The sequence below is a fragment of the Paramisgurnus dabryanus genome, chromosome 23 (genome assembly GCF_030506205.2).
Source record: "Paramisgurnus dabryanus chromosome 23, PD_genome_1.1, whole genome shotgun sequence".
NCBI lineage: Eukaryota > Metazoa > Chordata > Actinopteri > Cypriniformes > Cobitidae > Paramisgurnus > Paramisgurnus dabryanus.
Window position 1 is genome coordinate 22188445 of NC_133359.1, and position 27338 is coordinate 22215782.

The 27338-nt window shown below is 37.3% G+C and overlaps 1 protein-coding gene across 4 annotated transcripts in view; it reads right to left on the reverse strand.

Annotated features, from left to right (window-relative positions):
- plxnb2b (plexin b2b) overlaps positions 1-27338 on the reverse strand; it is a 267094-nt gene that overhangs the window by 26568 nt on the left and 213188 nt on the right. For all 4 annotated transcript variants that reach the window (XM_073813241.1, XM_065291414.2, XM_065291416.2 and 1 more), the window contains 12 exons: positions 20098-20199; positions 19728-19820; positions 19123-19210; positions 18593-18756; positions 17510-17658; positions 13458-13569; positions 9955-10091; positions 9672-9854; positions 5549-5660; positions 4879-5082; positions 4616-4795; positions 70-206 (listed from right to left, as the gene is read on the reverse strand). In XM_073813241.1, the coding sequence (XP_073669342.1) occupies positions 70-206; positions 4616-4795; positions 4879-5082; positions 5549-5660; positions 9672-9854; positions 9955-10091; positions 13458-13569; positions 17510-17658; positions 18593-18756; positions 19123-19210; positions 19728-19820; positions 20098-20199 (1661 nt within the window). The remainder of the gene's footprint in view (positions 1-69; positions 207-4615; positions 4796-4878; positions 5083-5548; positions 5661-9671; positions 9855-9954; positions 10092-13457; positions 13570-17509; positions 17659-18592; positions 18757-19122; positions 19211-19727; positions 19821-20097; positions 20200-27338) is intronic.

A 27338-nucleotide genomic window follows, 5' to 3' on the forward strand; every position in this document is an offset into this window, starting at 1 on the left:
TAATGTATTAAACATACATTCAAATGATTGACACTGGTGCATTGTGGGATGGGCGGATATCTCTTAAACCTGTAGCAGACGACTGAGATGGCGATGATCAGCAGCATGGGGACCACCACCGCAGGGATGATGATTGGCAGCGGGAGATTGAACTTCCTCTCGTACTGAACAGAGCCAACCAGCCACTCACCATTTCCAAACTTAATCTGAGAGAGAGAGAGAGAGAGAGAGAGAGAGAGAGAGAGAGAATATAAATAAATGATCGATAACAACACAAGAAAAATTGAGGTATAAATAGCTTGAAGTTGATGGATGGCTGAAAAGATGAATAAATGAATGGATAGAAAGATGGATAAAGTGATGGATGACTGGAGGAAAGTATTAAAGTGTAAAGAGTTTATCGATATAGATAGATGGATCTATGATGATAAGGAGATTAGTGGATAGAGGGATGGGGATTGATGGAACAATGGCTAGAGGGATAAAGGGATCAAAAAAGAGCTGAAAAATGGATTAAGTATTATTGGAGAGATGGATGGATAAATAGATAAAGAGCTAAATAATTGGATAGTTGGATAAAGAGCTAAATAAATGCATGGATGATATGGTAAAGAGCTGAATGGATCAAGGGTTTGATGGATGGATCTATGGGTGGATAAAGATATTTAAATAAAAGGATGAATGGATAACAAATAACTGAATGGATTAAGGGATTGATGGGGGATAAAGAGGTGAATGGATGAAAGGATGGAGGGATGGATAAAGAGCAGTATGGATGGAGGGAATGATGGATGGACAGATGTTTGGATAAAGAGCTAAATGAATGGATGGATAAAGAGCTAAATGGAATGGTTGATAAAGAGCTGAATAAATGAACGGATAGATGGATAAAGAGGTGAATCGGTGGAAGGGTATTGGGATGAATGGATGGAGGGGTGATGAGTTAATAAAGAGCTGAATAAATGAATGGATAAAGAGCTGAATGATTTGAGGGATTAATGGGTCAATGAAGAGCTGAATAAATGGATGCATAGACAGATGCACAAAGTGGTGAATGGATGAAAGGATAGAGGGACAGATAAAGAGCAGTATGGATGGAGGGAATGATGGATGGACAGATGTTTTGATAAAGAGCTGAAGAAATAGATGGATGAATAAAGAGCTGAATAAATGGATGGAAGGATATAGGGAAGGATGAATGAAGAACTGAATGGATTAAGGGATTGATGGGTGGATTAAAAGATGAATGGATGGACGGATTGAATGATGGATAGATGAAGAGCTGAATGATTTGAGGGTTTGATGGTTCGTGAAAAGGTGAATAAATGGATGCATAGACAGATGCATTAAGTGGTGAATGGATGAAGTGATAGATAAATAGCAGGATGGAGGGAATAATGGATGGACAGATGTTTTGATAAAGAGCTAAATAAATGGATGGATAAAGAGCTTGAATAAATGGATGGAAGGATATACTGTAGGGATGCATGAATGAAGAGCTGAATGAATGGAGTGGGTGATAAAGAGCTGAATAAATGGATGAATGGACTAAGAGGTGAATGGATGCAATAATATAGGGATGAATGGATGGAGGGGGTGATGGGTTGATTAAGAGCTGAATAAGCGGATGTATAGATGGATGGGTGGATCCAGAGGTTAATGATCTGAAGGATTAATGGGTCAACGAAGAGCTGAATATATGGACGCATAGACAGATGCATAAAGTGGTGAATGGATGAAAGGATAGAGAGATGGATAAAGAGCAGAATGGATAGAGGGAATGATGGTTGGACAGATGTTTCGATAAAGAGCCGAATAAATGGATGGAAGGATATAGGAATGAATGGAGTGGTTGATAAAGAACTGAATAAATGACTGGATAGATGGATAAAGAGGTGAATGGATGGAGTGGGTGATGGGTTGATGAAGAGGTGAATAATGGATGCATAGACAGATTGCATAAAGTGGTGATGGGATGAAAGGATAGAGGAATGGATAAAGAGCAGTATGGATGGAGGGAACAATGGATGGTCAAATGTTTCGATAAAAAAATGAATAAATGGATGGGTTGATGGATAAAGAGCTGCTTAAATGGATGGTAGGATACAGGGATGCATAAATGAAGAGCAAAATTGATGGAGAGGTTGATAAAGAGCTGAATATATAGATGAATAGATTAATAAAGAGGTGAATGGATGGATGAAAGGGTATAGAGATGAATGGATGGAGGGGGTGATGGGTTGATAAAGAGCCGAAGAAATGGATCGATAGACAGATGCATAAAGTGGTGAGTGGATGAAAGTATAGAGGGATGGATAAAGAGCAGTATGGATGGAGGGAATGATGGATGGACAGATGTTTTGATAAAGAGCTAAATAAATGGATGGATTAAGAGCTGAATGGAATGGTTGATAAAGAACTAAATAAATGAATGGATGGAAGGGTATAGGGATGAATTGATGGAGGGGTGATGGGTTAATAAAGAGCTGAATAAATGGATGGATAAAGAGCTGAATGGATGGATGGATGAAAAGCTGAATAAATGGATGGAAGGATATAGGGATGCATGAATGAAGAGCTGAATGAATGGAATGGTTGATAAAGAGCTGAATAAATGAATGGATAGATGGATAAAGAGGTGAATTGATGGAAGGATATATGGATGAATGGATGGAGGGAGGGGGTAATGGGTTGATAAAGAGCTGAATAAATGGATGGATAAAGAGCTGAATGATTTGAGGGATTAATGGGTCAATAAAGAGCTGAATAAATGGATGCATAGACCTATGCACAAAGTGGTGAATAGATGAAAGGATAGAGGGACAGATAAAGAGCAGTATGGATGGAGGGAATGATAGATGGACAGATGTTTTGATAAAGAGCTGAAGAAATAGATGGATGAATAAAGAGCTGAATAAATGGATGGAAGGATATAAGGACACATGAATGAATTTAGCTGAATGAATGGATGGATAATAAAGAACTGAATGGATTAAGGGATTGATGGGTGGATAAAAAGATGAATGGATGGACGGATTGACTGATAGATGGATGGATGAAAGAAAAGCTCAATGATTTAAGGGATTAATGGTTGATGGGTGGATAAAGAGATGAATGTATGGACGGATCCATAAAGTGGTGAATGGATGAAAGGATAGAGGGATGGATAAAGAGCAGTATGGATGGAGGGAATGATGGATGGACAGATGTTTTGATAAAGAGCTAAATAAATGGATGGATAAAGAGCTGAATGGATGGATGGATAAAAAGCTGAATAAATGGATGGAAGGATATAGGGATGCATGAATGAAGAGCTGGATGAATGGAATGGTTGATAAAGAGTTGAATAAATGCATGGATAGATGGATAAAGAGGTGAATTGATGGAAGGATATATGGATGAATGGATGGAGGGGGTAATGGGTTGATAAAGAGCTGAATAAATGGATGGATAAAGAGCTGAATGATTTGAGGGATTAATGGGTCAATAAAGAGCTGAAAAAATGGATGCATAGACAGATGCACAAAGTGGTGAATGGATGAAAGGATAGAGGGATGCATAAAGAGAAGTATGGATGGAGGGAATGATGGATGGACAGATGTTTTGATAACGAGCTAAATAAATGGATGGATAAAGAGCTGAATGGAATGGTTGATAAAGAGCTGAATAAATGAATGGATGGAAGGGTATAGGGATGAATGGATGGAGGGGAGATGGGTTAATAAAGAGCTGAATAAATGGATGGATAAAGAGCTGAATGATTTGAGGGATAAATGGGTCGATGAAGAGCTGAATAAATGGATGCATAGACAGATGCACAAAGTGGTGAATAGATGAAAGGATAGAGGGACAGATAAAGAGCAGTATGGATGGAGGGAATGATAGATGGACAGATGTTTTGATAAAGAGCTGAAGAAATAGATGGATGAATAAAGCACTGAATAAATGGATGGATAAAGAGCTGAATAAATGGATGGATAGATGGATAAAGAGGTGAATTGATGGAAGGATATAGGGATGAATGGATGGAGGGGGTGATGGGTTCATAAAGCACTGAATAAATGGATGGATAAAGAGCTGAATAAATGGATGGATAGATGGATAAAGAGGTGAATTGATGGAAGGATATAGGGATGAATGGATGGAGGGGGTGATGGGCTGATAAAGCACTGAATAAATGGATGAATAAGGAGAAGAATAGATGGAGGGATCGATAAAGAGCTTGACAAATGTATGGATGGATAAAGAGCTGAATAAATGGATGATAGGATATAGGAATGCATGAATGAAGAGCTGAATGGATGGAGGTGTTTATAAAGAGCTGAGTAAATTAATGTATAAAGAGGTGAATGGATGGAAGGATATAAGGATGAATGGATGGAGGGGGTGATGGGTTGATAAAGAGCTGAATAAATGCATGGATAAAGAGGAGAATAGATGGAAGGATGGAGGGATGGATGAAGAGCAGTATGGATGGAGGGAATGATGGACAGATGTTTCGATAAAGAGCTGGACAAATTTATAGATAGATAGATGGATAAAGAGTTGAATGGATGGATAAACAGATGAAGAGCTGAATGGACTGAGGATTAATGAATGGATGGAAGTCTCTCACCAGCAAGTCTAGCATATCAGAGCTGGTGTCTCGTTTCTGTCTCTTTGATCGAGCTCTGGGTGCAGTTGATGGCGGATCCAGAAACAATTTATCATCCTGTAGCGTGTTCACATTACACTGAACGTCTCCCACAAACGCCTGTGCCTCCTTCGCTGTCATCGCTTTGGAAAACCCACTACCCTAGAGAACAAACAGAGAAGCATGTTCTGGAGAAATAGCTCGAAATATTAAAATATAAATTATGTAAGTTTATAAATACTCACAGTGACAATGATCATGCTGTTCTCCGTGATGACGGTCTTACTGAGCTTATGGAAGCTCGGGTCAGGGTGGTACTCGAAGGGCGTCAGCTCGGTTTTGAGGTTATCCAGTTCTACATACGTCCTGAAGAACTCGTAGGTGTCATTGATGGTGGGTGACATGAACACAATCACCGTGTCATTTTTATGGGTGGACGCTTCTACAAACTGAGAGACACAGATTGTATTAAAACCACCATCTAAATGTATCACAACCAATTTATTCTCCGTTATTAATCTCTTAATGGTTCGAGAAGAGGAGCCAGAATCTCTCAGAAAACCAAAACTGTTGTGGAATAGAGATTTTAAAGCTGCTGGCCAAATCTATTGATATTCAGAGAGGAAACAGCAAAATTTTAAATGGGGCTGGAAAATCAGAGATAGATGGATAAAGACCAAAAGAGAGAGAGAGAGACAGAAAGGCTTCACTACAGATAAGAAAGATGAAACGAAACATTCATCAAGTTTTTCGATTGCTAAACGCTTGTTTAATCTTCTTTTAGACCAGAATGGGATGGCTGTCCCTCCATCTCATCATTTCAATCAGAACTTGGGATCGACACCAGATGAAACTTCAAGAGTAAGATGAACGAACAGCAGCTTCTGGAGGTAATTATGGGTTTCTCATTCTCACCTCTACTGGTGTGCTGTGACCAGACCATTCTCCAGCGGACGCCACAACCCTCATAGTGGCTTTCTGGACCAGATCAAATCCAAAACCGACCACTAAGATTTTTCTGCCACCACTAAAAAACAAAACACACTCATTTCAGTGCTGCTGAGATTCCTATGACTGCATATTTGGGGCTTAAAATATAAAGTTTAAAACCAAAGCATCGGGCAATTTTGTGGTTGTCAAACTTAAAATCAAAACCTGTTCTCTCTTTGTTTTACTCAGAAACACGTCACCTTACAGATGCTAAGCGCATTACGAATATCATTTTATGTTGTGTTACAGTTTTTGCACATCATCATTCATTTACATTACATTATTACACTGCACTCTAAAATGCTTGATTCTGATTGGTCAGCCACAACACTCCAAGGTTCGTTCTTTATAGATAACTACCGCTCAAAACTAATAACACACGGCTGCAAATCATTTTGATTTCATTCAGTTTAATATTACACACAAAAAAAGTATTTTAACCCTTTAAATCTGTTCAAATTCACTACCCTTTCACTATGTCCGGGATGAAATCATCCACTAAATTAAACTGCTGTAAACATTTATCAGATAAATATTTTTTACATTTTTGATGCGTAAAACCTCAGTCCTGATCAAAACTACTAAATGTTTACAAAAAAGCCAGGATTTTAACTCTTTAATTGCTAAGTTCATAAATGATCACTGATTTGGGGAAAAATTACTTAGTTTCAATATAAAAAGTGATTGGTGACTAGGGTGTAACAATATATCGATATGGATCGATACATCGATTTTATTTCTAACGATCCGATACATCGAATCGATTTGAGGTAGCTTTATTCTGACACTTTCCACGTCCTCCCTGATATAGCGTCCATGAATGCTTTTCCAACAAAGCGCGCATTTTTGTTTATTTTCATCTGCTAGCATCAACAAGTAAATGCGATATAGCAACAAGCGGTTGTTGCAGTAAAAACACAGTGAAAGAGACAGAAGACCAGCGTGTGTTTTGCACTGCAGGTGATATTGTACATGCAAAACGCAGTGTCCCCCTTTAATTACAGTTTTTAATTAATTACCTCAGTGATTTTCACTATTGCACATTTTGGCACAAAATACTGGAAGACTTTGACTGTTGCCATCATAAGCTTGATTTTGTGTGACATTTTGCCCCTCATTATTCATTTTCCTTATTTAAAGGGTCCATGGCATGGAAATCTGACTTTTTCCATGTTTAAAGGCTATAATTGGGTTCCCAGTGCTTCTATCAACCAATAAAATGTAAAACAGATAACTTAGTTTTGGTAAACCATTCTCTGAAAGCACGTGAAAAATTATGTCATTGAAATTTGGCTCCCCTTATGATGTCATAAAGAGATCTTATTATAATAATACAGCCCCTTAATCTGCACTATCCAACCACGGCACAGCCATTTAGTGCAGAGAGAAACAGATAGTGAAGCAATTATTGACAGCACAATTGAGTTTGAATTGCATCAAACCACCATCATTGTGATCAGTGTTTGAATTTCATCTGCTCATTTGCACTTAAAAGGACACACCCAAAATGGCAAATCTTTGCACACACCTACAAAGTGGCAATTTTAACATGCTATAATAAATTATCTATATAATATTTTGAGCTAAAACTTCACATATGTACTCTGGGGACACCAAAGATTTATTTGACATCTTTAAAAAAAATTGTGACATGGCCCCTTTAAAAAAGTGTATTTTGTTAGTTTGTTGTTGTAAATGATCTAACTGGGTCAGAGATTGTGTCATTTTCAAAGAGTTTAATTAAATGTTCATGTTATATATTTTCATTACATTTGTAAGTAAAAATGTAACTGCCTAACTTGGCATGTAATATAAAAATATCAATAAATGAATCGGATCGAATCGTAATCGCATCAAAGAAGTTTTTGAACATATCGGCAAAAATCGCATCGCTGGCGGAGAACATTGATATCGCACCGAATCTGAATTTACTGTCAGTTTACACCCCTAGTGTGGACTGTCTTTTTTAGCTTTTATCACAGTCTTGGGCATGTCAAAGATTTGTAAAAAATATTTGCTTTGACGCATTGTTATTTTTTGTCCATCCAAGATTTTCTCCCTCATTTACTGTTTGTGGCTGTTTTTGCCACATTGACTTTCATTATAACGACATTTTTTGATTGCAAAGCCATGACACCATATAATTATACATTCTTGAGTGTTGGTGGTTTTCCCTGTTGTCATTTTTACTGTTGATCACCATGTGGCACTATTAACACTATTTAAGTTTCTGGCTTGTACATGGAGTTATACGGAGTATAACAGCATTTTATTGTGTGTGTTATTATGTTTACAGCAATTGTAATCTAGCGTGTGTTTTCATACGAAAACACGAAAGGGTAGTGAATTTGCCCACAGTGTATTCTTGATTTCAAAGCATTTTCCCAAAATTTCTTTCAACGGTAGATTTGTTACCAAAAATCATTCCATTTGCTGAAACACAAAGAAAGTTGTAGCCAAATTAAGACTCAAAAGCCCCCCCATAGTGGATGAAAATGTCCCCAACAGTACTTAAGCGTTATTAACATATATATTACATTTACAAATTATTAAACTTAACTTAAAAAAACAGAAAGTAAACGTGTTTTCCTTGCGGAAGGTCGGCATTTGTTAAAAACCAAATCAGCAAATAAAATATTTTAAATTAATATTTAATGTACCTTACTTTGTGAGGTAAATAGCCATGTAATAAGCGGGATAATGTACAGTGAGCAGGTAGTTATCTCAAAATAATTCCCTTCAGTCTGATACTGATGCTGTGGGTCGTGTCCTGATCACACTGTCGGGGCTTATTTCTGCAATAACAACCTGCTGCCTATACATTATTTCTTACTTAAGACATTTTTACTAGGGATCGACCAATTTGGATGGATTTTTCAGTGCCGATGGCGATACCGATTTTTGTTTCGTCAGCCTTAACCGATGACCGATACAGGCTGCCGATTTTCTTGAGCCGATATTTGGAGCCGATACTGCTTTTGCTCACTCAATTTACATCATAAACATTATGTAAAAAAATGGCATGTTGTTAAAAAGAGATGTTATTAGTTTGGACAGTTCTTACATTTATTTTAGTCTAGGAATAGTCTAATCCCTGTCCGGGAAACGGCCCCATAGAGATGAGAAATAAAAACCAGCTTTGTTCAGCTATGATCAGCTGTTAGGCCAAGCTTTCGATGTTGTCATGGAAAGGTTGATTGTTTTTAGGCACATGACCTGCCATCGCTTGCGGCTTCAAGCACTCTGTCTGTAAATAATAGGGACTTTAAGCAACAGCCTCTGGTGGAACGGCAACGGCATTCTGGCGTTGTATTGCGCATGCGCGAATTTAACTGCTACTTTGCGACGTTCTACTGTAACGGTCTACTACGGGAGAACAGCCGATTTGCCGTAGTCGCTACAACGTGAGAGATTATGTAAATAAATATTATGTTTTGTGGCATATGACATTGTAATTGCATCAGTTTATGATTGTACCAGTCTTTTATATAATATGTGTTCGAATGTTTTAAATTTAAGCTAATTTTAAAGATTTTTAAGTATTCAACATTTTCAGTATTGCTTAAATCTAGGTTTTTAGACTTATTTACATCATACAATAGTAAAAACTCTTCTTCTGACAAAAGATTGTCATTTAATGCCAAAAGCAATCCTTCTCTTGCTTTTTTAAATGACATATTTTTGCATCTTAATAAATGAATTAATACCGCGTTGCGCTGTCCTGTTTACGTTTGCTTAGTGATTTTTACGTTCTTGGCTACGGTGGTCTGACAGCTTACTTCCGGTCGCCGTAGCCATTCCATTCCCAGCTTTTGCTTAAAGTCCCTAATGCCGGAAAAAAAACAACGAACACAGAAGCCATGTATCGGCCGATGCCGATACACATAAAACTTGCAAATATCGGCCCGATATATCGGCCGGCTGATATATCGGTCTATCACTAATTTTTACTCAAAGTGGTGCATACATTCTATGATTTTTTTTATCAGTATGCAAGTTCCCTGTAAATCAAACCCACAACCTCTACAAGCAAGTTATGATCAAGTACCAGAGGAAGCTGCTTCTAGGCTGATGATCGGACACTGAGGGATTGTGGGAGAACTGGTAGATCCTGTCAACGCTGATGGAGGTGTGTCTGCCGTAATAAATGTTGACATCGAAACGTTTAGACGGAACTGTTTCGCCTTTATATTCCTTCAATTGACACGTGATCTCGTCTCCGAAACTCTGACTGACAAAGAGAAAGAAAAACCAACAAGTTCAGATCTGGTAGTAAAACCGTCTTCCTTTTGTAAGAAACAACATTTTCAAGGATGCTCTACTGCACTCACACATCGCAGGCCACGCCGCCGACGGTGATCTGAAGGTCTGTCTTTGAAGCCGTGTTGAGGCCTGTGCCAGTAATGGTAAGTATAGTTCCTCCTGCTTTCGGACCCCGTTTAGGAGACACATCCTTTGCTATAGGGTCCTGAAGAGGCAAACATCATGTTTAAGTTTAGAATATGTAAATGTGCAAATATGGGTGGTAGCATGCTAATGAGGTCAGCTTAAATATTTGATAATGTCATTTTATTTTAAAAGCAAGATAGATGTTGTTTTGAGAAACAAGAATGCATGAGCACACATAAAATGTATTTGCACATTTCACAACCCTCTGTTAAATAATTACAGTGTTTTGCCTTTTCTACAAATTTTAATAACTACTACAATTTAAATCGAAGGAATAGTTCACCCAAAAATGAACATTCTGTCAACCACCCACTGTTCTCTGGTTTCTCCCCAATGCAATTACAAACAGCGACTACAGCTTTAAAGCTTCAGGACATAAAAGCCCTATTAAAAAGTTTACATGACTCTTGTGTTATATCTAAAGCCACCGAACGGCCCAAACAGATTGAAAATTAAGTCGTTATTTACTTAAAATCTTGACACCTCATTAGGTCTTCTCTGTGTTTTAATGAGAGTTCGTAGAGATGTAGCGGTGTCTGATTTGCGAACCAACAATTTTTTGTGTCAGTTCACAAATTCATTAAGTGAACTCTTACAAATTGGTTACAAATGTTATTACAAGTTCAACTTACAGATTCAATGATCCAGTCCCAGCGGTTAACAGCTCGCAGAGAGCGAAAATGAATAGTAAGAAACCATGTAGATTTGTGTTTCTCATGTGGCTTCAGAGGACTGGGAATAGTGTGCACGTCAACCGCAACCGTATTCTTTTTGGTGCTAATTTTCTATCATTTTTTTAAAGGGTGACAGCCTTAGACACAATGGTAAATCAGTGATGACAGAATTTCAGCTTTAACAGATCTAATCCTTTCAAATTTGACCGAATGTTGTAACCATAGCAATAATGGGTAGCTATGAAAACCCTGCAATGACAGACATATCTTCTGCATTGCCGTCCTCTCGTAATAATTACATAATCCCAGGAAACTGCCGAGACACGTCAGTCTGCCGAACAAACGCTCGCCCTCGGCATTGCCCCAATGGGGCGCCCAAGGCGTCTCGCTCCCTCATAAGCTGATGCAATAATTCAGCTAGAGCCGTCAGCCGTAGAAACACAGATGATAATTACTGCCACTGCACATGGCTGCAGGAAATGAGTGACCGGGTACAGAAAAAAACTATAACTACATGCAGACGGCGCACATTGACCTTCACAATAATAACATTTACAACAGGAGTGTTTTAACATTCAACCTACAGTATACACTGTTGAAAGTAAAGGTGCTTAAAAGTTTTCCTCACAACAATGTCCATAGAAGAACCATTTTTCAGTCAATGGCTCTTAAGGTACATTCACATTATAAGCGACTTTGTCACTGTGTGTCGCTTGTCTCTTTCAAAAGAGGCATTTCTAAATCTGGTTGTCATAAACTAAAATGAATACCGTCCACTCCAGTAACTGACGAAAGATGACGTGAACTCCACTGCCCCGTTCTCATTGGTAGTCGCTCCCAAAAGTCGCTCATAATTTGCATAAACTTAAAAATTTCTCAACTTTGTCGTGCGACTGGACACGCTCCATCCAGTCGCTAATGGTCACTGTCGCTGGAAGTCGCCAATCTTCCGTTGAAATCAATGAGATCACGTCGCTACTGCTAGTCCCTGCTAGTCTGAATGCAGCTTAAGGGGCTTATCACACCAAACGCACTTTAAACGCTTGGAAACGCAAGGCGCGACCACACTGCTTTTTTTCTTTAAAAAGAGCAGTGCGACGCAGCTTTTTATATTGCTAGGCAACCACAGAGTCAGCTGTCTTGTCAATCAAATATTGAAGAGTGAGCGCTCTTTTGCTGTTAACCGGCATATTAGCAGAAACTTTAAAAAGAGGATGCTTGCTCTGACCTTGTTTGAGGTGCACAAACACACATGAGAGAGTGAACGAGTGGAGTCTGGTTCTTCAAAGCAACTGTAAACTTCTCTCACCACAACGTAAGACCCGCCTCTCCCATCATTCGATTGGACAATGGAAAGATGCGAATGAATTCTGCTGCTTTTCCGCTGTCAGCGCTCCTTCAAAAATGCGTGCTGCGACCAGCGGCAAAAACCGCAAGGCATTCGGCGCACATAAACAGTGCGCATACGCTCACTGCCCATAGAATATAATTAAAAAAGGCGCCTGCAACTGCCATAAACACGTTTGGTGTGATTGGCCCCTTGCTGTGCGTTCACACCAGACGCGAATGAAGCAAATAAAACGCTATTCATGCGTAGCTGGATGCTTGAACATTTTAACTTAACTCGCCTCAATCTCACATGAAATTCGCGTTATTGCGTTTTTACAATTTCCCAGATTGTCTAACCTCCTCACTGACTGTCTTCCAAGCAATATCCTTTTTATTCCTGTTTCTATTAAAGTACGAAGATGTGTCATTTAGCTCCGGGTATCCACATACAGCGACAAGAATTTGTCCTCCATTGTTGTTTCATATCTCGGCCTCCGCTTGCTACGTCGTAATCACGTCAGTACTAGAGCGAGCTCTTAATTGGTTGGTGCGTCGCGTATATATGCTGATATTTAGATTTTTTAACTTACACAATTCACACAAGTTGCACGTTACGCACGTCAAGTGCTCAATTCATGCGAATCTCGCCACAGGATGTCTATCACGTCTTTGCATTAACTGAACATATAAATCACTCGGGCTTAAAGTTGCTCAAAGCGAATTCACGCATTTTAGGCCATATAACCTTTTTTGGTTTCATACAGTAAACATCTCCTCACTATCTGCTAACTGCCTGTCCTCTGAACAAACTGTAAAAAAATGCGGTCTCTGCAGACAGCCCAGGCTTCACAAACTGAAACAAAAACAAAGTGGTCAAACCTACCACCACGAAACATAACAAAGTGTTCCAGCCAATAAACGACTAGAAGGATTTGGGAGTGGGGTTGGACGCGTTCATGACAGAAGGGAGAGGGATGGGAGGAGTTAGCTATGCTCCATTTTGTTTGAAAACACTTCGAACGTCAACAAGAAGTGACGTTACACAGATTCACTTAGAGCGCCTTTAACGCTTCATTTGCGTCTTGTGTAAACGCACCATTAGAAGAACCATTTTTTTAAACCTTTAATCACTTTAAAGAACCATTTTGAAACAGTTTTCTTGGACGTTAAAGGTTCTTTATGGAACCATTTAGCCAAAAATGGTGTTAAGCACCTTTATGTTTAAGAGTGTAGGCATGACAAAAAACTTAAAGTGGGGTAACAAGGTGGGCAATGCACCCTGTTTGAAAAGTTAGGTGCTTTATTGCAAATTGATCATTACCTCATTAGCTATGAACGAATGTGTGCAATGCATGCTGGGTAATGAAGTTTTCGAATCTTACCCTGTAGGTGAAGCGGACAGATTTTGTGGACACGCCTCTTTTCCCCCTGGCGACCTCTATTTCCACCTCTCCACTCCTGTAAAGACTCACCGGGCCGGTTTCACAAACCACACTGCAAGACATAGCAAACAAAACACATTTAAATAAATGTGACATAAATCCCACCAAACTATACCCCTATAAGATGAGTGTACATTTAAATACAGTACTAACAAACTACTATTTTGATATTGTATTTGGAAATATTTTTAACATCTGTTATGACCATAGCACTAGTTAATCCAGTAAAGGTTGCATTATACCTGGATACACTTTCATTATATGAAAGAGTGGTCAGGACATCCTTTAAATACTCAACTTTCTGTGTCCCATTAAATAAAAAAGTCAGGTTTGCACCAACATTAAGAATAAAAAAATTAGGACAGATAATTTAAGGTTAAACTATTCCCTTGGTGTATTCTTGAAAAGATAAAACAAGCCGATATGCTGGAGCAGGATGGACTTTTTTTCCACACAACATCAGTACCGAACAGATGGTTCACATGAAGCCCACAGATTCCTGATATATTTCATCCTAATCTGCCAAGTCTGAAAAGCGATCTGGTGTTACCCCAAAACCTGGAACTCGACTTCCCCAGACAGATTCAACTGACGGCGAGCTCTGAGAAAGCTTATTGAGCGTTCCCATGCCAGACGCACTTGTTTTCTGCTGAAGGGTTCTTTTCAAAGTTTTCAGCGGCCAGACAAACACTCAGTCGGGCTGAACGACTACAGGCGCAGATGTTGAATCATCGAATAAGCCAAGCCTGACATCGACGGAGAGAGAACCAAAAACTCCCTCCTTTACTCTACATACACTCACAAGCGCCATGACGTACACTGTGCAAACGTAAGTCTATTCTAACATATTCACAAACACAATATTAAACATATACTGTAGAAGACGATCCAAAACACAGTTGCCCACATTTATTAAGCAACCGTACAACAGAAAACTGCCCGTATGGTTGTTACCACGCATGGCGTTTATCAATTTGGACGTGAGCGATGGCTACAATCAAATCTTACGTCAGGATTCACCTCGTGTACGCAAGTTTTGAGTTAGCATTAAGATGTATGTTTTACCTGTTTGATATCCTATTTGAAAAGGAATAACGAGAAAATGTTAAAAACTGTGTTTTCGTTTAGTTTAACAAATGGAAAATACGATTTTTTTATTTAAAAAAAACTTTAGTATTACTACAATAAAAACATATAACAATTACTATAGTTCGTGCTTTAAAGCTAAAAACTTTCACAGCTTTAAACAGCTGTCAAAGCTTATATAAGACTGCATTAAATTTATACGCATCCCTGTGTGTGTGCGCATGAGGGATAGGGAGAAAGATTGGGAGAGAGTTTGTTTAACAGTCAGTCACAAGAGAAAGATAATATATACAGTTGGTAAAATATAATTGTATGAATTGTCATTGATTTACTAATTCTACCTATGGGCACATGTACAGCATTTATTTACATTCATTTATAAAAAATTATACTACACAGCTGTAAATATATATATATTAATCGCGATTATTCTATAGCAGAATAAAAGTTTTTTTTTACATCATGTATGTGTGTGAACTGTGTATAATAATTATTTATATATAAATGTGCACACATGCATGTATAATTTTAAGAAAAAATATATATTTTATATTAAGTAGTTGTGTGTATATATATATATATATATATATATATATATATATATATATATATATATATATATATATATACACAAATGTATATACACATGTAAACATTTCCTAAATATATACATGCACATGTGTGCATTTATCTATACAAAGTTATTACACACATTCACACACACATATATGATGTAAACAAAAACTTTTATTTTGCTATAGATTAATTGTGATTAATCGTTATGCATCCCTTATATATATATATGTTTACACACACACACACACACACACACACACACACACACACACACACACACACACACACGTATACAGTAAATATTAATTTTTTTTAATCTTTTCATTATTGGAAATTACAAGATAATAAGAATTGATAACCTAAGGTCAATTTCTCTGCAGCGATCTGGCTCCAAACTGCATTTTCACAGCTTCCTTTTATTTAGCTTTTCAAGCTATTTCTTTTGAACTTGAAAGGTCAAAGTTCAGTATCCATGGAGACGTGGCCAGGCTACATTTCTTAATATCATGAACTTAATGTCGCGAGGCTTCATTTATAAACAACATCATAAACAAACAGCTTTCATGGAACAAAGCATATGAAATTGTAATAAATCCCAGGCGAGTGGTTTTTCGCCCAGGCGTATGCAGGTTCCTATGTTCGTTTGATAAATGAAGGCCACTATTTTGATCATTTACTTCACTCTTTAGTCTGCATTATTTTCCACATTGTGGAATTTGTCTCTGGCTTTACAAACACACAAACACTTTCCTTATCACTCATGGTTGCCTATAGCATTTTCCTGATGGCAGCAATTTATAGTTTTCAGTCATGTGACCCAACTGGGAGGATGGCAGGCAAGAAAGCGACAGTTTACTTTGGGCTCTCCATAGAGAGGCAGCACAAGCCGGGCAAATTGTTTTAATATATATTACCTCACAACAGAAGACAAATTTAAATATGAACTCAAAATACAAGCTTTGGGCACTTGCGATCTATACACTGCACCTGATTCTGTATTTTATAACAGACAGACCTCCACTTTGCCGATTCCACGATTGCGATTCCTCGTAATCAGGCCGTCTGTACCTCAGAGATCTTCAACCTCAAACATCCGGCAGCCGTCTAATTTCACAAGAGCTCTTGTTCAATACTGAATCAAGTCGACCTTGAGTTTATTAAAAAGTGTCTGAGATGCATTGCAGCAGAGTTCTGAGCAGCAAAAAATCATTTTCTGAAATCAATATTCTTGACTTGCTTTTCGGTAAAATATCTAAGGCATCTATAACAGATAAACTGGTGGATTACTGCACTAAGACCACCATTAAGCTCAAGGTCAGCACGAAAAATATTTGATGTATATCTTACAAATGCCAAAAAAAGACAAACAGCAACATTCTAAGTTTAGGGATTTAAATGAATTGGGTTAATTCGGTGTTTGGTGTTTATTTTACTGCCCAAAAGTTTTAATCGCGATTAATCACATACAAAATAAAAGTGCATTTTTGCCTAATATATGAGTGCACGCTGTGTGTAATTATTATGTATATTTAAACACACACACACATACATGAATACATTTCAGAACATTTTTATTTATATATCCATTTTTATATTTAATATAGAATATATAAAAATATAAATAAATATATATACACATGTAAATGTTTCTTAAATAAATACATGAATGTTTGTGTATATTTATATATACATAATAATTACACACAGCGCACCCTCATATATTATGCAAAAAAATCACTTTTATTTTGTATACGATTAATCGCGATTAATCTTTTCCCAGCACTTATCTAAACCTTTTTACCAGTGAAAAATAATTCCTTTCACGCCTTAAAGTAGCTTGAACATAACTCTATACCCTTGCTTAATTCAGTATACACTGATTCATGAATATGCTAAATAGTCCCCGCCTCCGCTCAATCACCCCAGCTGAGAGTTTCTGATCCACTCGAACAACACATTGACGTGATTGGTTACAATATGAGTTTGATGTAAAAAACCTGAGTTTATGAGACTGTCTTTGGTAAACTGCAGTTTAGAAAACGCTCAGCCATTGTGCTGATGGATGAGTTTGCCCATGGCTGTTATAAAAGCGTATTAAAACACAGCATAGACATATAAACAACAATAAAAACTTGATTTTCACCACAAGGGGACTTTCAAGCTTAAAAAATGATCTATCAATGAAATAAGAATGTAACATTTCTTAAACATGAAAGTGTTTTTATATTACAAATGCTTAAAATATTAAAAACAAGCAAATATACCAATCAACAAGTACACAGAGCTCAGAAGTAAACCAAGTTATGAACCATAACTCTTTAAGATTTTACCTGGTTGATACAGAGTAACGTTCCCCCAAATGTTTGCACGGCACTCCAGCCACGGTAATGTTTTTAATGTCCTCTTTCTGAATTCCCAGGTTCGAGCCCTTAATAGTGACCGCTATTCCCCCCTTCAAGGGCCCGTATTTTGGCGTGATCTGCAAAGGGTTAGAATAAGAGACATTAATTGTGGACATAAGATATGCTGAGGTAAGCAACTTCATCACAACAGCACAAGGTGAATTTCTGTCGAGTTACACACTAAGTAAACATATTCTCGTCTGTAATTCAGCCATTCAATAACAGCCAAACAGGACGTGACCAGAGGTTTCTATTGATTTTGAAATAAAGTCTCCAAGTTGAAAGATTGAAGGGCCGAAGAAAATTGGGAAAGTGAGAGAAATGGGTGTTGTAAATTATTGCTGGAAGTCTCCGAGCTGGCATCATTCACAGCAACACAAAATCCTCTGAGTCTCCACTGAAGCATTCCCATGATTTTAAATTCGATAAAACTCACGGAAATCGAACACGATTATGTTTTGTCCTCACACGAATGTCTTTGCAATGTTTTTAATCATCTGCATCTTTGCATTAGCAATTGTAATTTTGAGGATTAGACCGTAAATGCTCAAGTGTCAAGATTTCTGTAGCAGTGTTGCCAGATCCTCCTTGAAAAACAAGCAACACAGTCTGCCAAAATTTCTCAAGATTTAAAATATCTTTATTGGCATTGTAAAAATGCTCTCTCTCTCACTCTCTTTCTTGGCTATGAACACATCTAATAGAAAAGACATGCATCACACATCATTGTAGTGAGAAGGGACTGGGAACGGCAGATATATGGGATGTGGGAATACATGACATCTGTTATTAGTGGTCAGTCATATTTTATTGTGCTATGGGTGTCAACCACTACCAAGCCTTTATTTGAAACAAGCCAGACATGGCAAAACTGCTCAAATATTGAAGCATCGCATGTGTAGAAATCATTTAGTTTTTGGTCCGTCAGATCTGCTGCAAGAGGCTTCTACATGGGTCATGTGTTTAAAGTGAATAATCGATGATGATGTTTTTTTAACTGTAGAGACTCACGTCAGTGATCTGCGGGTCGGGACACTCTTCGGGCTCTTTGGATGCACACAGCTGCTCGTACACGCATGAGCTTGTATGAGTACACCACACGCACAGGTATTTAGGATCTGCGTTTTTACACAGGCTGCAGTCCTCGCGTCCCATTGAGCAGTTATACAGAGTTACTAAAGGAAAAATAAACACAGTGATGAAGCAACTTGAATTTATTTATAAAAGTCTCCAAGAATGAAAATATGACTAATTCACCTTTATGTATACATTCTGTCTTTCATAAAACATAAAAGATGTTTATGAAAGACAGAATGAGATATCCAGCTCTGTTGTACATTATTAAAGTGAATGGGGACTGCACCTAATGAATCTTTAACTCATTTGAATCATTCAACAGATTCATTTCAGAAGATATTTACTTTTGTAAACGCTTATATAGACCTATAGTCATATAAAGACCAAAAATATATTTTATTTATAAATAATTCACTCCTATTATAAGAACATTGAATATTAAACAGGAGGTGAAAATGTATTACCGTTAAGACTGCTGTCGATCTTTTTTCGTGTGTATTTTTCCCTGACGTGGAACAGAACGGCGGTCTCGTGAGCTTTGTCAAAGGAAAACTAGAAAAGAATGGAGACAGGTTACTACTACGCTTACATTTCATGCACTTCCGGGACCCTTCCCTATCGAACACAATCTCATTTCAGGTTGAAATATTCCTCTCTCTGTCTGGGGACATTTTGACAGCTGAATATAATCAGTGTTGTATCGGGGAACAGCCGCGGGTCTAATCTATACACCTGCTGTTGTACAGAAACCTGTGCAATGAAGCCGCTATCCCTTTTCTACTGACTTGGGATCGGTCGGCTTCCCAGCAAGGACATGAGCATGTTTTAGTGAAACAGGGTGAGGAGGGATGGATATTAACCAACAGGGGGAGCTATAATCTCAAATTCCCTTAAGACCCTCTGGAAGTGTCTGTTGGCGTTTCTTATGATGGTAATTGGTTATGTGTCATTTGGCAAATGCTTTAGACCCTAAAAGATTTACACTGCGGTAACAACAGCCTCCCTTGAGCAACATTCGGATAACAGAGCAATTGTGTGTTTATTTGGGGGGGGGGGGGTTGTAACTAACCAGATATCCACTGAAGGAATAAAAGGGTGCCGACTCTGTCTTCACATCTTCCTCAAACTTCACCAGCTCTGTTCCGATGGTGAAATCACGGCCCTTAAATTAAAAACATTTTGAAAGTCAACTTCCTGCAGACAGCAATTTTTGTCTCACAAACATTTTCATTTATGCATTTGTCAGACGCAGTGACTTGCAGTGCATTCAAGCTATACATTTTATTAGTATGCGTGTGCCATGGGAAATCAAACCTCTGACCTTTGCATTGCAAACATAATGCTCTATCAGTTGAGCTACAAGAACACACACAGATACAAATTTAATTTTAAAGTGTAACATGGTTCAAAAGGAAAAGAAGAGAAAAAACAGAACTCACCTTGTACGGGTCCAAATTAATGCCCTCAAAACTGATCCGTGTTTTGTATCCGACTGGAATTAGAACAGGATCTGGGTTCTCGAACCGTGGACAGCTCTTCACCTAGAACACAAGGCAGACGTTTAAAACGAGAACGCATTTGTATTGACTGCCGAATTCCGCGCTTATCCACAGCGATCTAAGACTCTTAATTTACATCCGACATAAATTAATGAAGGTCCACTGAAACAGAAAAACTCATTAACTATGATGACGTGCTCGAATAAAACGGTTTATTTTCAGCTGAAATCTAATGCATCCACACTGACATCGGCGGCTGTGTCTAATTGCATAACTGTATAATTCATTTCTTCCATTCATTTGTCTTTCTCTATTGCTGATTCAGCGAATACGTTTCACATTAAAACTGAAGGAGTAAAATTATTTACTATGTCCAATTAATCAACCGTTTGTGACCACTCCAGGATGCAGTAAATATCAAACAGCGTGGAGCGCATTTCTGAGTTTATTCCTTTGGATATCGTGAGCAATTCAGGAAATGACTACACGTCAGAAAAAAGGTTACAAAAATTCTAGCTGTCATCAGGGCGGAACACTTTCAAAAAATAACACCTTTGCACCATCACAGGTCAAATTTTTACCTCAGAGGTACATACTGATACAAAAGAGTGCATGTTAGTACCTCAAACATCATATTAGTACCTCAAATGTCATATTAGTACCAAAGGTAGATATGAGTACCTCAGAGGTCATATTAGTATCTCAAATGTCATATTAGTACCTCAAAGGTAGATATGAGTACCTCAGAGGTAGGTATGAGTGCTTCAGAGGTAGATATTAGTCATAAAGGTCATATAAGTACCTCAAAGGTAGATATGAGTACCACACAGAGGTCATATTAGTACCTCGGAGATCATATTAGTACCTCAAAGGTAGATGAGTACCTCATAGGTCATATTAGTATCTCAAATGGTCATATTGGTACCTCAAAGGTAGATATGAGTACCTCAGATGTCATATTAGTACCTCAAAAGTTATATTAGTATCTCAAAGGTCATATTACTCCCACAGAGGTAAATATTAGTACCTCAAATGTACATACGAGTACATCAAATGTCATATTAGTACCTCAGATGTCATATTAATACCTCAAAGGTAGATATGAGTACCTCAAAGGTAGATATAATTACCTCAAATGTCATATTACTACCTCAAAGGTAGATATTAGTATCTCACAGGTCATATTCCTACCACAGAGGTACATATCAGTACCTAAAATGTACATACGAGTACCTCAGAGGTCATATTACTACCTCTAAGGTCATATTAGTACCTCAAAGGTAGATATGAGTACCTCAGGTGTCATATTAGTACCTCAAATGTCATATTAGTATCTCAAAGGTAGATATGAGTACCTCAAAAGGTAGATTTGAGTACCTCAGAGGTCATATTAGTATCTCAAAGGTCATATTAGTACCTCAAAGGTAGATATGAGTACCTCAGGTGTCATAATATTACCTCAAAAGTCATATTAGTATCTTAAAGGTCATATTAGTACCTCAAATGTATATAAGAGTACCTCAAATGTCATATTAGTATCTCAAATGTAGATATGAGTACCTCAAAAGGTAGATATGAGTACCTCAGAGGTCATATTAGTACCTCAAATGTACATATTAGTACCTCAAATGTCATATTAGTATCTCAAAGGTCATATTAGTAACTCAAATGTACATATTAGTACCTCAAAAGTCATATTAGTATCTCAAAGGTCATATTAGTACCTCAAAAGGTAGATATAAGTACCTCAGGTGTCATATTAGTACCTCAAAAGTCATATTAGTATCTTAAAGGTCATATTAGTACCTCAAATGTATATAAGAGTACCTCAAATGTCATATTAGTATCTCAAATGTAGATATGAGTACCTCAAAAGGTAGATATGAGTACCTCAGAGGTCATATTAGTACCTCAAATGTCATATTAGTATCTCAAAGTTCATATTAGTACCTCAAATGTACATACATGTACCTCAAAGGTCATATGAGTACCTCAAAGTTAGATATGAGTACTTCAGAGGTCTTATTAGTATCTCAAATGTCATATTCCTACCACAGAGGTAGATATTAGTACCTCAGATGTCATATTAGTATCTCAAAGGTCATATTACTACCAAAGAGGTACATATTAGTACCTCAAAGGTAGATTAGAGTACCTCAGAGGTCATATTAGTACCTCAAATGTACATACGAGTACCTCAAAGTTCATATGAGTACATCAAAGGTAAATATGAGTACCTCAAAGGTCATATGAGTACCTCAAAGGTACATATGAGTACCTCAGATGTCATATTAGTACCTCAAAAGTTATATTAGTATCTCAAAGGTCATAGTACTCCCACAGAGGTAGATATTAGTACCTCAAATGTACATATGAGTACATAAAATGTCATATTAGTACCTCAGAGGTCATATTAGTACCTCAAATGTCATATTACTACCTCAAAGGCAGATATTAGTATCTCACAGGTCATATTCCTACCACAGAGGTACATATCAGTACCTAAAATGTACATACAAGTACCTCAGAGGTCATATTAGTATCTCACAGGTCATATTCCTACCACAGAGGTACATATCAGTACCTAAAATGTACATACGAGTACCTCAGAGGTCATATTACTACCTCTAAGGTCATATTAGTACCTCAAAGGTAGATATGAGTACCTCAGGTGTCATATTAGTACCTCAAATGTCATATTAGTATCTCAAAGGTAGATATGAGTACCTCAAAAGGTAGATTTGAGTACCTCAGAGGTCATATTAGTATCTCAAAGGTCATATTAGTACCTCAAAGGTAGATATGAGTACCTCAGGTGTCATAATATTACCTCAAAAGTCATATTAGTATCTTAAAGGTCATATTAGTACCTCAAATGTATATAAGAGTACCTCAAATGTCATATTAGTATCTCAAATGTAGATATGAGTACCTCAAAAGGTAGATATGAGTACCTCAGAGGTCATATTAGTACCTCAAATGTACTATTAGTACCTCAAATGTCATATTAGTATCTCAAAGGTCATATTAGTAACTCAAATGTACATATTAGTACCTCAAAAGTCATATTAGTATCTCAAAGGTCATATTAGTACCTCAAAAGGTAGATATGAGTACCTCAGGTGTCATATTAGTACCTCAAAAGTCATATTAGTATCTTAAAGGTCATATTAGTACCTCAAATGTATATAAGAGTACCTCAAATGTCATATTAGTATCTCAAATGTAGATATGAGTACCTCAAAAGGTAGATATGAGTACCTCAGAGGTCATATTAGTACCTCAAATGTCATATTAGTATCTCAAAGGTCATATTAGTACCTCAAATGTACATACATGTACCTCAAAGGTCATATGAGTACCTCAAAGTTAGATATGAGTACTTCAGAGGTCTTATTAGTATCTCAAATGTCATATTCCTACCACAGAGGTAGATATTAGTACCTCAGATGTCATATTAGTATCTCAAAGGTCATATTACTACCAAAGAGGTACATATTAGTACCTCAAAGGTAGATTAGAGTACCTCAGAGGTCATATTAGTACCTCAAATGTACATACGAGTACCTCAAAGTTCATATGAGTACATCAAAGGTAAATATGAGTACCTCAAAGGTCATATGAGTACCTCAAAGGTACATATGAGTACCTCAGATGTCATATTAGTACCTCAAAAGTTATATTAGTATCTCAAAGGTCATAGTACTCCCACAGAGGTAGATATTAGTACCTCAAATGTACATATGAGTACATAAAATGTCATATTAGTACCTCAGAGGTCATATTAGTACCTCAAATGTCATATTACTACCTCAAAGGCAGATATTAGTATCTCACAGGTCATATTCCTACCACAGAGGTACATATCAGTACCTAAAATGTACATACAAGTACCTCAGAGGTCATATTAGTATCTCACAGGTCATATTCCTACCACAGAGGTACATATCAGTACCTAAAATGTACATACGAGTACCTCAGAGGTCATATTACTACCTCTAAGGTCATATTAGTACCTCAAAGGTAGATATGAGTACCTCAAAAGGTAGATTTGAGTACCTCAGAGGTCATATTAGTATCTCAAAGGTCATATTAGTACCTCAAAGGTAGATATGAGTACCTCAGGTGTCATAATATTACCTCAAAAGTCATATTAGTATCTTAAAGGTCATATTAGTACCTCAAATGTATATAAGAGTACCTCAAATGTCATATTAGTATCTCAAATGTAGATATGAGTACCTCAAAAGGTAGATATGAGTACCTCAGAGGTCATATTAGTACCTCAAATGTACATATTAGTACCTCAAATGTCATATTAGTATCTCAAAGGTCATATTAGTAACTCAAATGTACATATTAGTACCTCAAAAGTCATATTAGTATCTCAAAGGTCATATTAGTACCTCAAAAGGTAGATATGAGTACCTCAGGTGTCATATTAGTACCTCAAAAGTCATATTAGTATCTTAAAGGTCATATTAGTACCTCAAATGTATATAAGAGTACCTCAAATGTCATATTAGTATCTCAAATGTAGATATGAGTACCTCAAAAGGTAGATATGAGTACCTCAGAGGTCATATTAGTACCTCAAATGTCATATTAGTATCTCAAAGGTCATATTAGTACCTCAAATGTACATACATGTACCTCAAAGGTCATATGAGTACCTCAAAGTTAGATATGAGTACTTCAGAGGTCTTATTAGTATCTCAAATGTCATATTCCTACCACAGAGGTAGATATTAGTACCTCAGATGTCATATTAGTATCTCAAAGGTCATATTACTACCAAAGAGGTACATATTAGTACCTCAAAGGTAGATTAGAGTACCTCAGAGGTCATATTAGTACCTCAAATGTACATACGAGTACCTCAAAGTTCATATGAGTACATCAAAGGTAAATATGAGTACCTCAAAGGTCATATGAGTACCTCAGATGTCATATTAGTACCTCAAAAGTTATATTAGTATCTCAAAGGTCATAGTACTCCCACAGAGGTAGATATTAGTACCTCAAATGTACATATGAGTACATAAAATGTCATATTAGTACCTCAGAGGTCATATTAGTACCTCAAATGTCATATTACTACCTCAAAGGCAGATATTAGTATCTCACAGGTCATATTCCTACCACAGAGGTACATATCAGTACCTAAAATGTACATACAAGTACCTCAGAGGTCATATTAGTATCTCACAGGTCATATTCCTACCACAGAGGTACATATCAGTACCTAAAATGTACATACGAGTACCTCAGAGGTCATATTACTACCTCTAAGGTCATATTAGTACCTCAAAGGTAGATATGAGTACCTCAGGTGTCATATTAGTACCTCAAAAGTCATATAAGTATCTTAAACAGTGGCGGAGTGGCAATCGGGAGAGGCGGGACTTTTCCCGGTGGGCCGGTAGTGCTTTGAGGGCCGGTCTCACGCAGAAAAACTATTAATCATATATTTAATATGCCGCAGCGCCCAAAATGTATCTGGCCGCACCGCTCTATCAAGAAGCCGTCTCCCCTGGAGTTCCAGTCGAGAGTGCAGCTTAACAGCCAATCAAAAAAAAGAAAGAGGCTACACAATAGCCAATCAGAAAATAGCACTGTTGTATCTGGGTACATTTTAACGCAACAACCAATAAAAAAAGCTTATCCTCGTTCACCCACAGATAAGACAAAACACCAGAAATCAACAGGCTATAATGATGCTCATTAAATCTAATTTTAAATATTTTTAGTAGAACATATCTGAACATTGGTACATCACTAATAGGGATAATTTACACGTGTGTTCGACTTTATGCTATAACATAGGAACCAACAAGCGGATGACATCAACGTGCCGCGAGAGCGGTTCAAAAGCAAACTCTTCCGATGATTTCTCGACTCACCCTCGCGGTACTTTGATGTCATCAGCCTGTCGTTCTTGCAGCGCAGCTTGAAGTCGAACATTGGGGTTCCCCAACCTTCCCCTGCAGGAGGTTTCATGATGACTGCTGCTGTTGTAATCTTTATTTTCGCAAGTAAACTCCTTTTTTGTTTTTTAACATTCAAACAGACTTGGTTCTCCCCCACACTCGCGCTATGCATATTGCATACATTATTCCAGAAGTAATATGATTTGTTCTCTGTGAATAAATATACATGTTCTCTTTCACTGGGAAATTGTAGCGCAGTCGAAGTGAATTGTATTAATTATTTGCGCGCATTTTTGAATATGGTCACTTGTGGAATGAAAACTGCACGACTACAAAAGGTAAGACTTGTTTTTGCATTTAGCCCTGTTTTACTTACTAGTGTTATAGTCTTAGTTGGTTAACTACGTGTGCTTTATCACATCATTTAAAAGTCTTTATTGTGTGTTTATAAGTGTTTATTGGCGGTTGCAATGACAAGATTTGTGAAGGGATGTCACAGTATGTTTTGTTTTGATATTATCTTGTTTTAGTTTATCTGTAGCTGGAGTTGCACTTAGTTAAGAATGACAACATTTGAAAAGCATTTTAAACAACCATGATTTCTATTTTTGTTTTTCATTTGTATTGCTTCCGTATTGTTATCAGTAAGTGTACATCCGTGCAGTCAGTATTATTTTGTATAAGTTGATGGAGTACACATATGTGGTTTCATAGATTTGTTATTTGAGAATGGCCTTCTTGTACGAAGCATTTTTGCCATACCCTAGGTTTTCGTGAAAACGTTTTTGTTACAGAGTGTCTGCAACTTAGCCAACATACAGCCTGTTCACTGACAACATGCTCAGAACAAGTAGTCCAGGCCTCATTATATTTTCGTTATCACACGATGACTGACAGTTTGTCACATTAAACATCCCTCTCTCCTATAGGCTTAATCATTTTATAAGAAACTGCTTGGCAACCAAATTAAGCTTTAGCTTACTTGAAACTAGGGACTGTTGTTGACTTAAAGATCTTTTAAAAATAATAATTATTATAACACTTGGTATTTCATGTTGTGTAGTCATTTCTTTCTTTTTTTTCTACCATGGAGGGCTGGTGGTCTACAAAATGTCCCGGTAGATATTTTGGTCCCACTCCGCCCCTGATCTTAAAGGTCATACTACTACCAAAGAGGTACATATTAGTACCTCAAATGTATACAAGAGTACCTCAAATGTCATATTAGTATATCAAAGGTTGATATTAGTA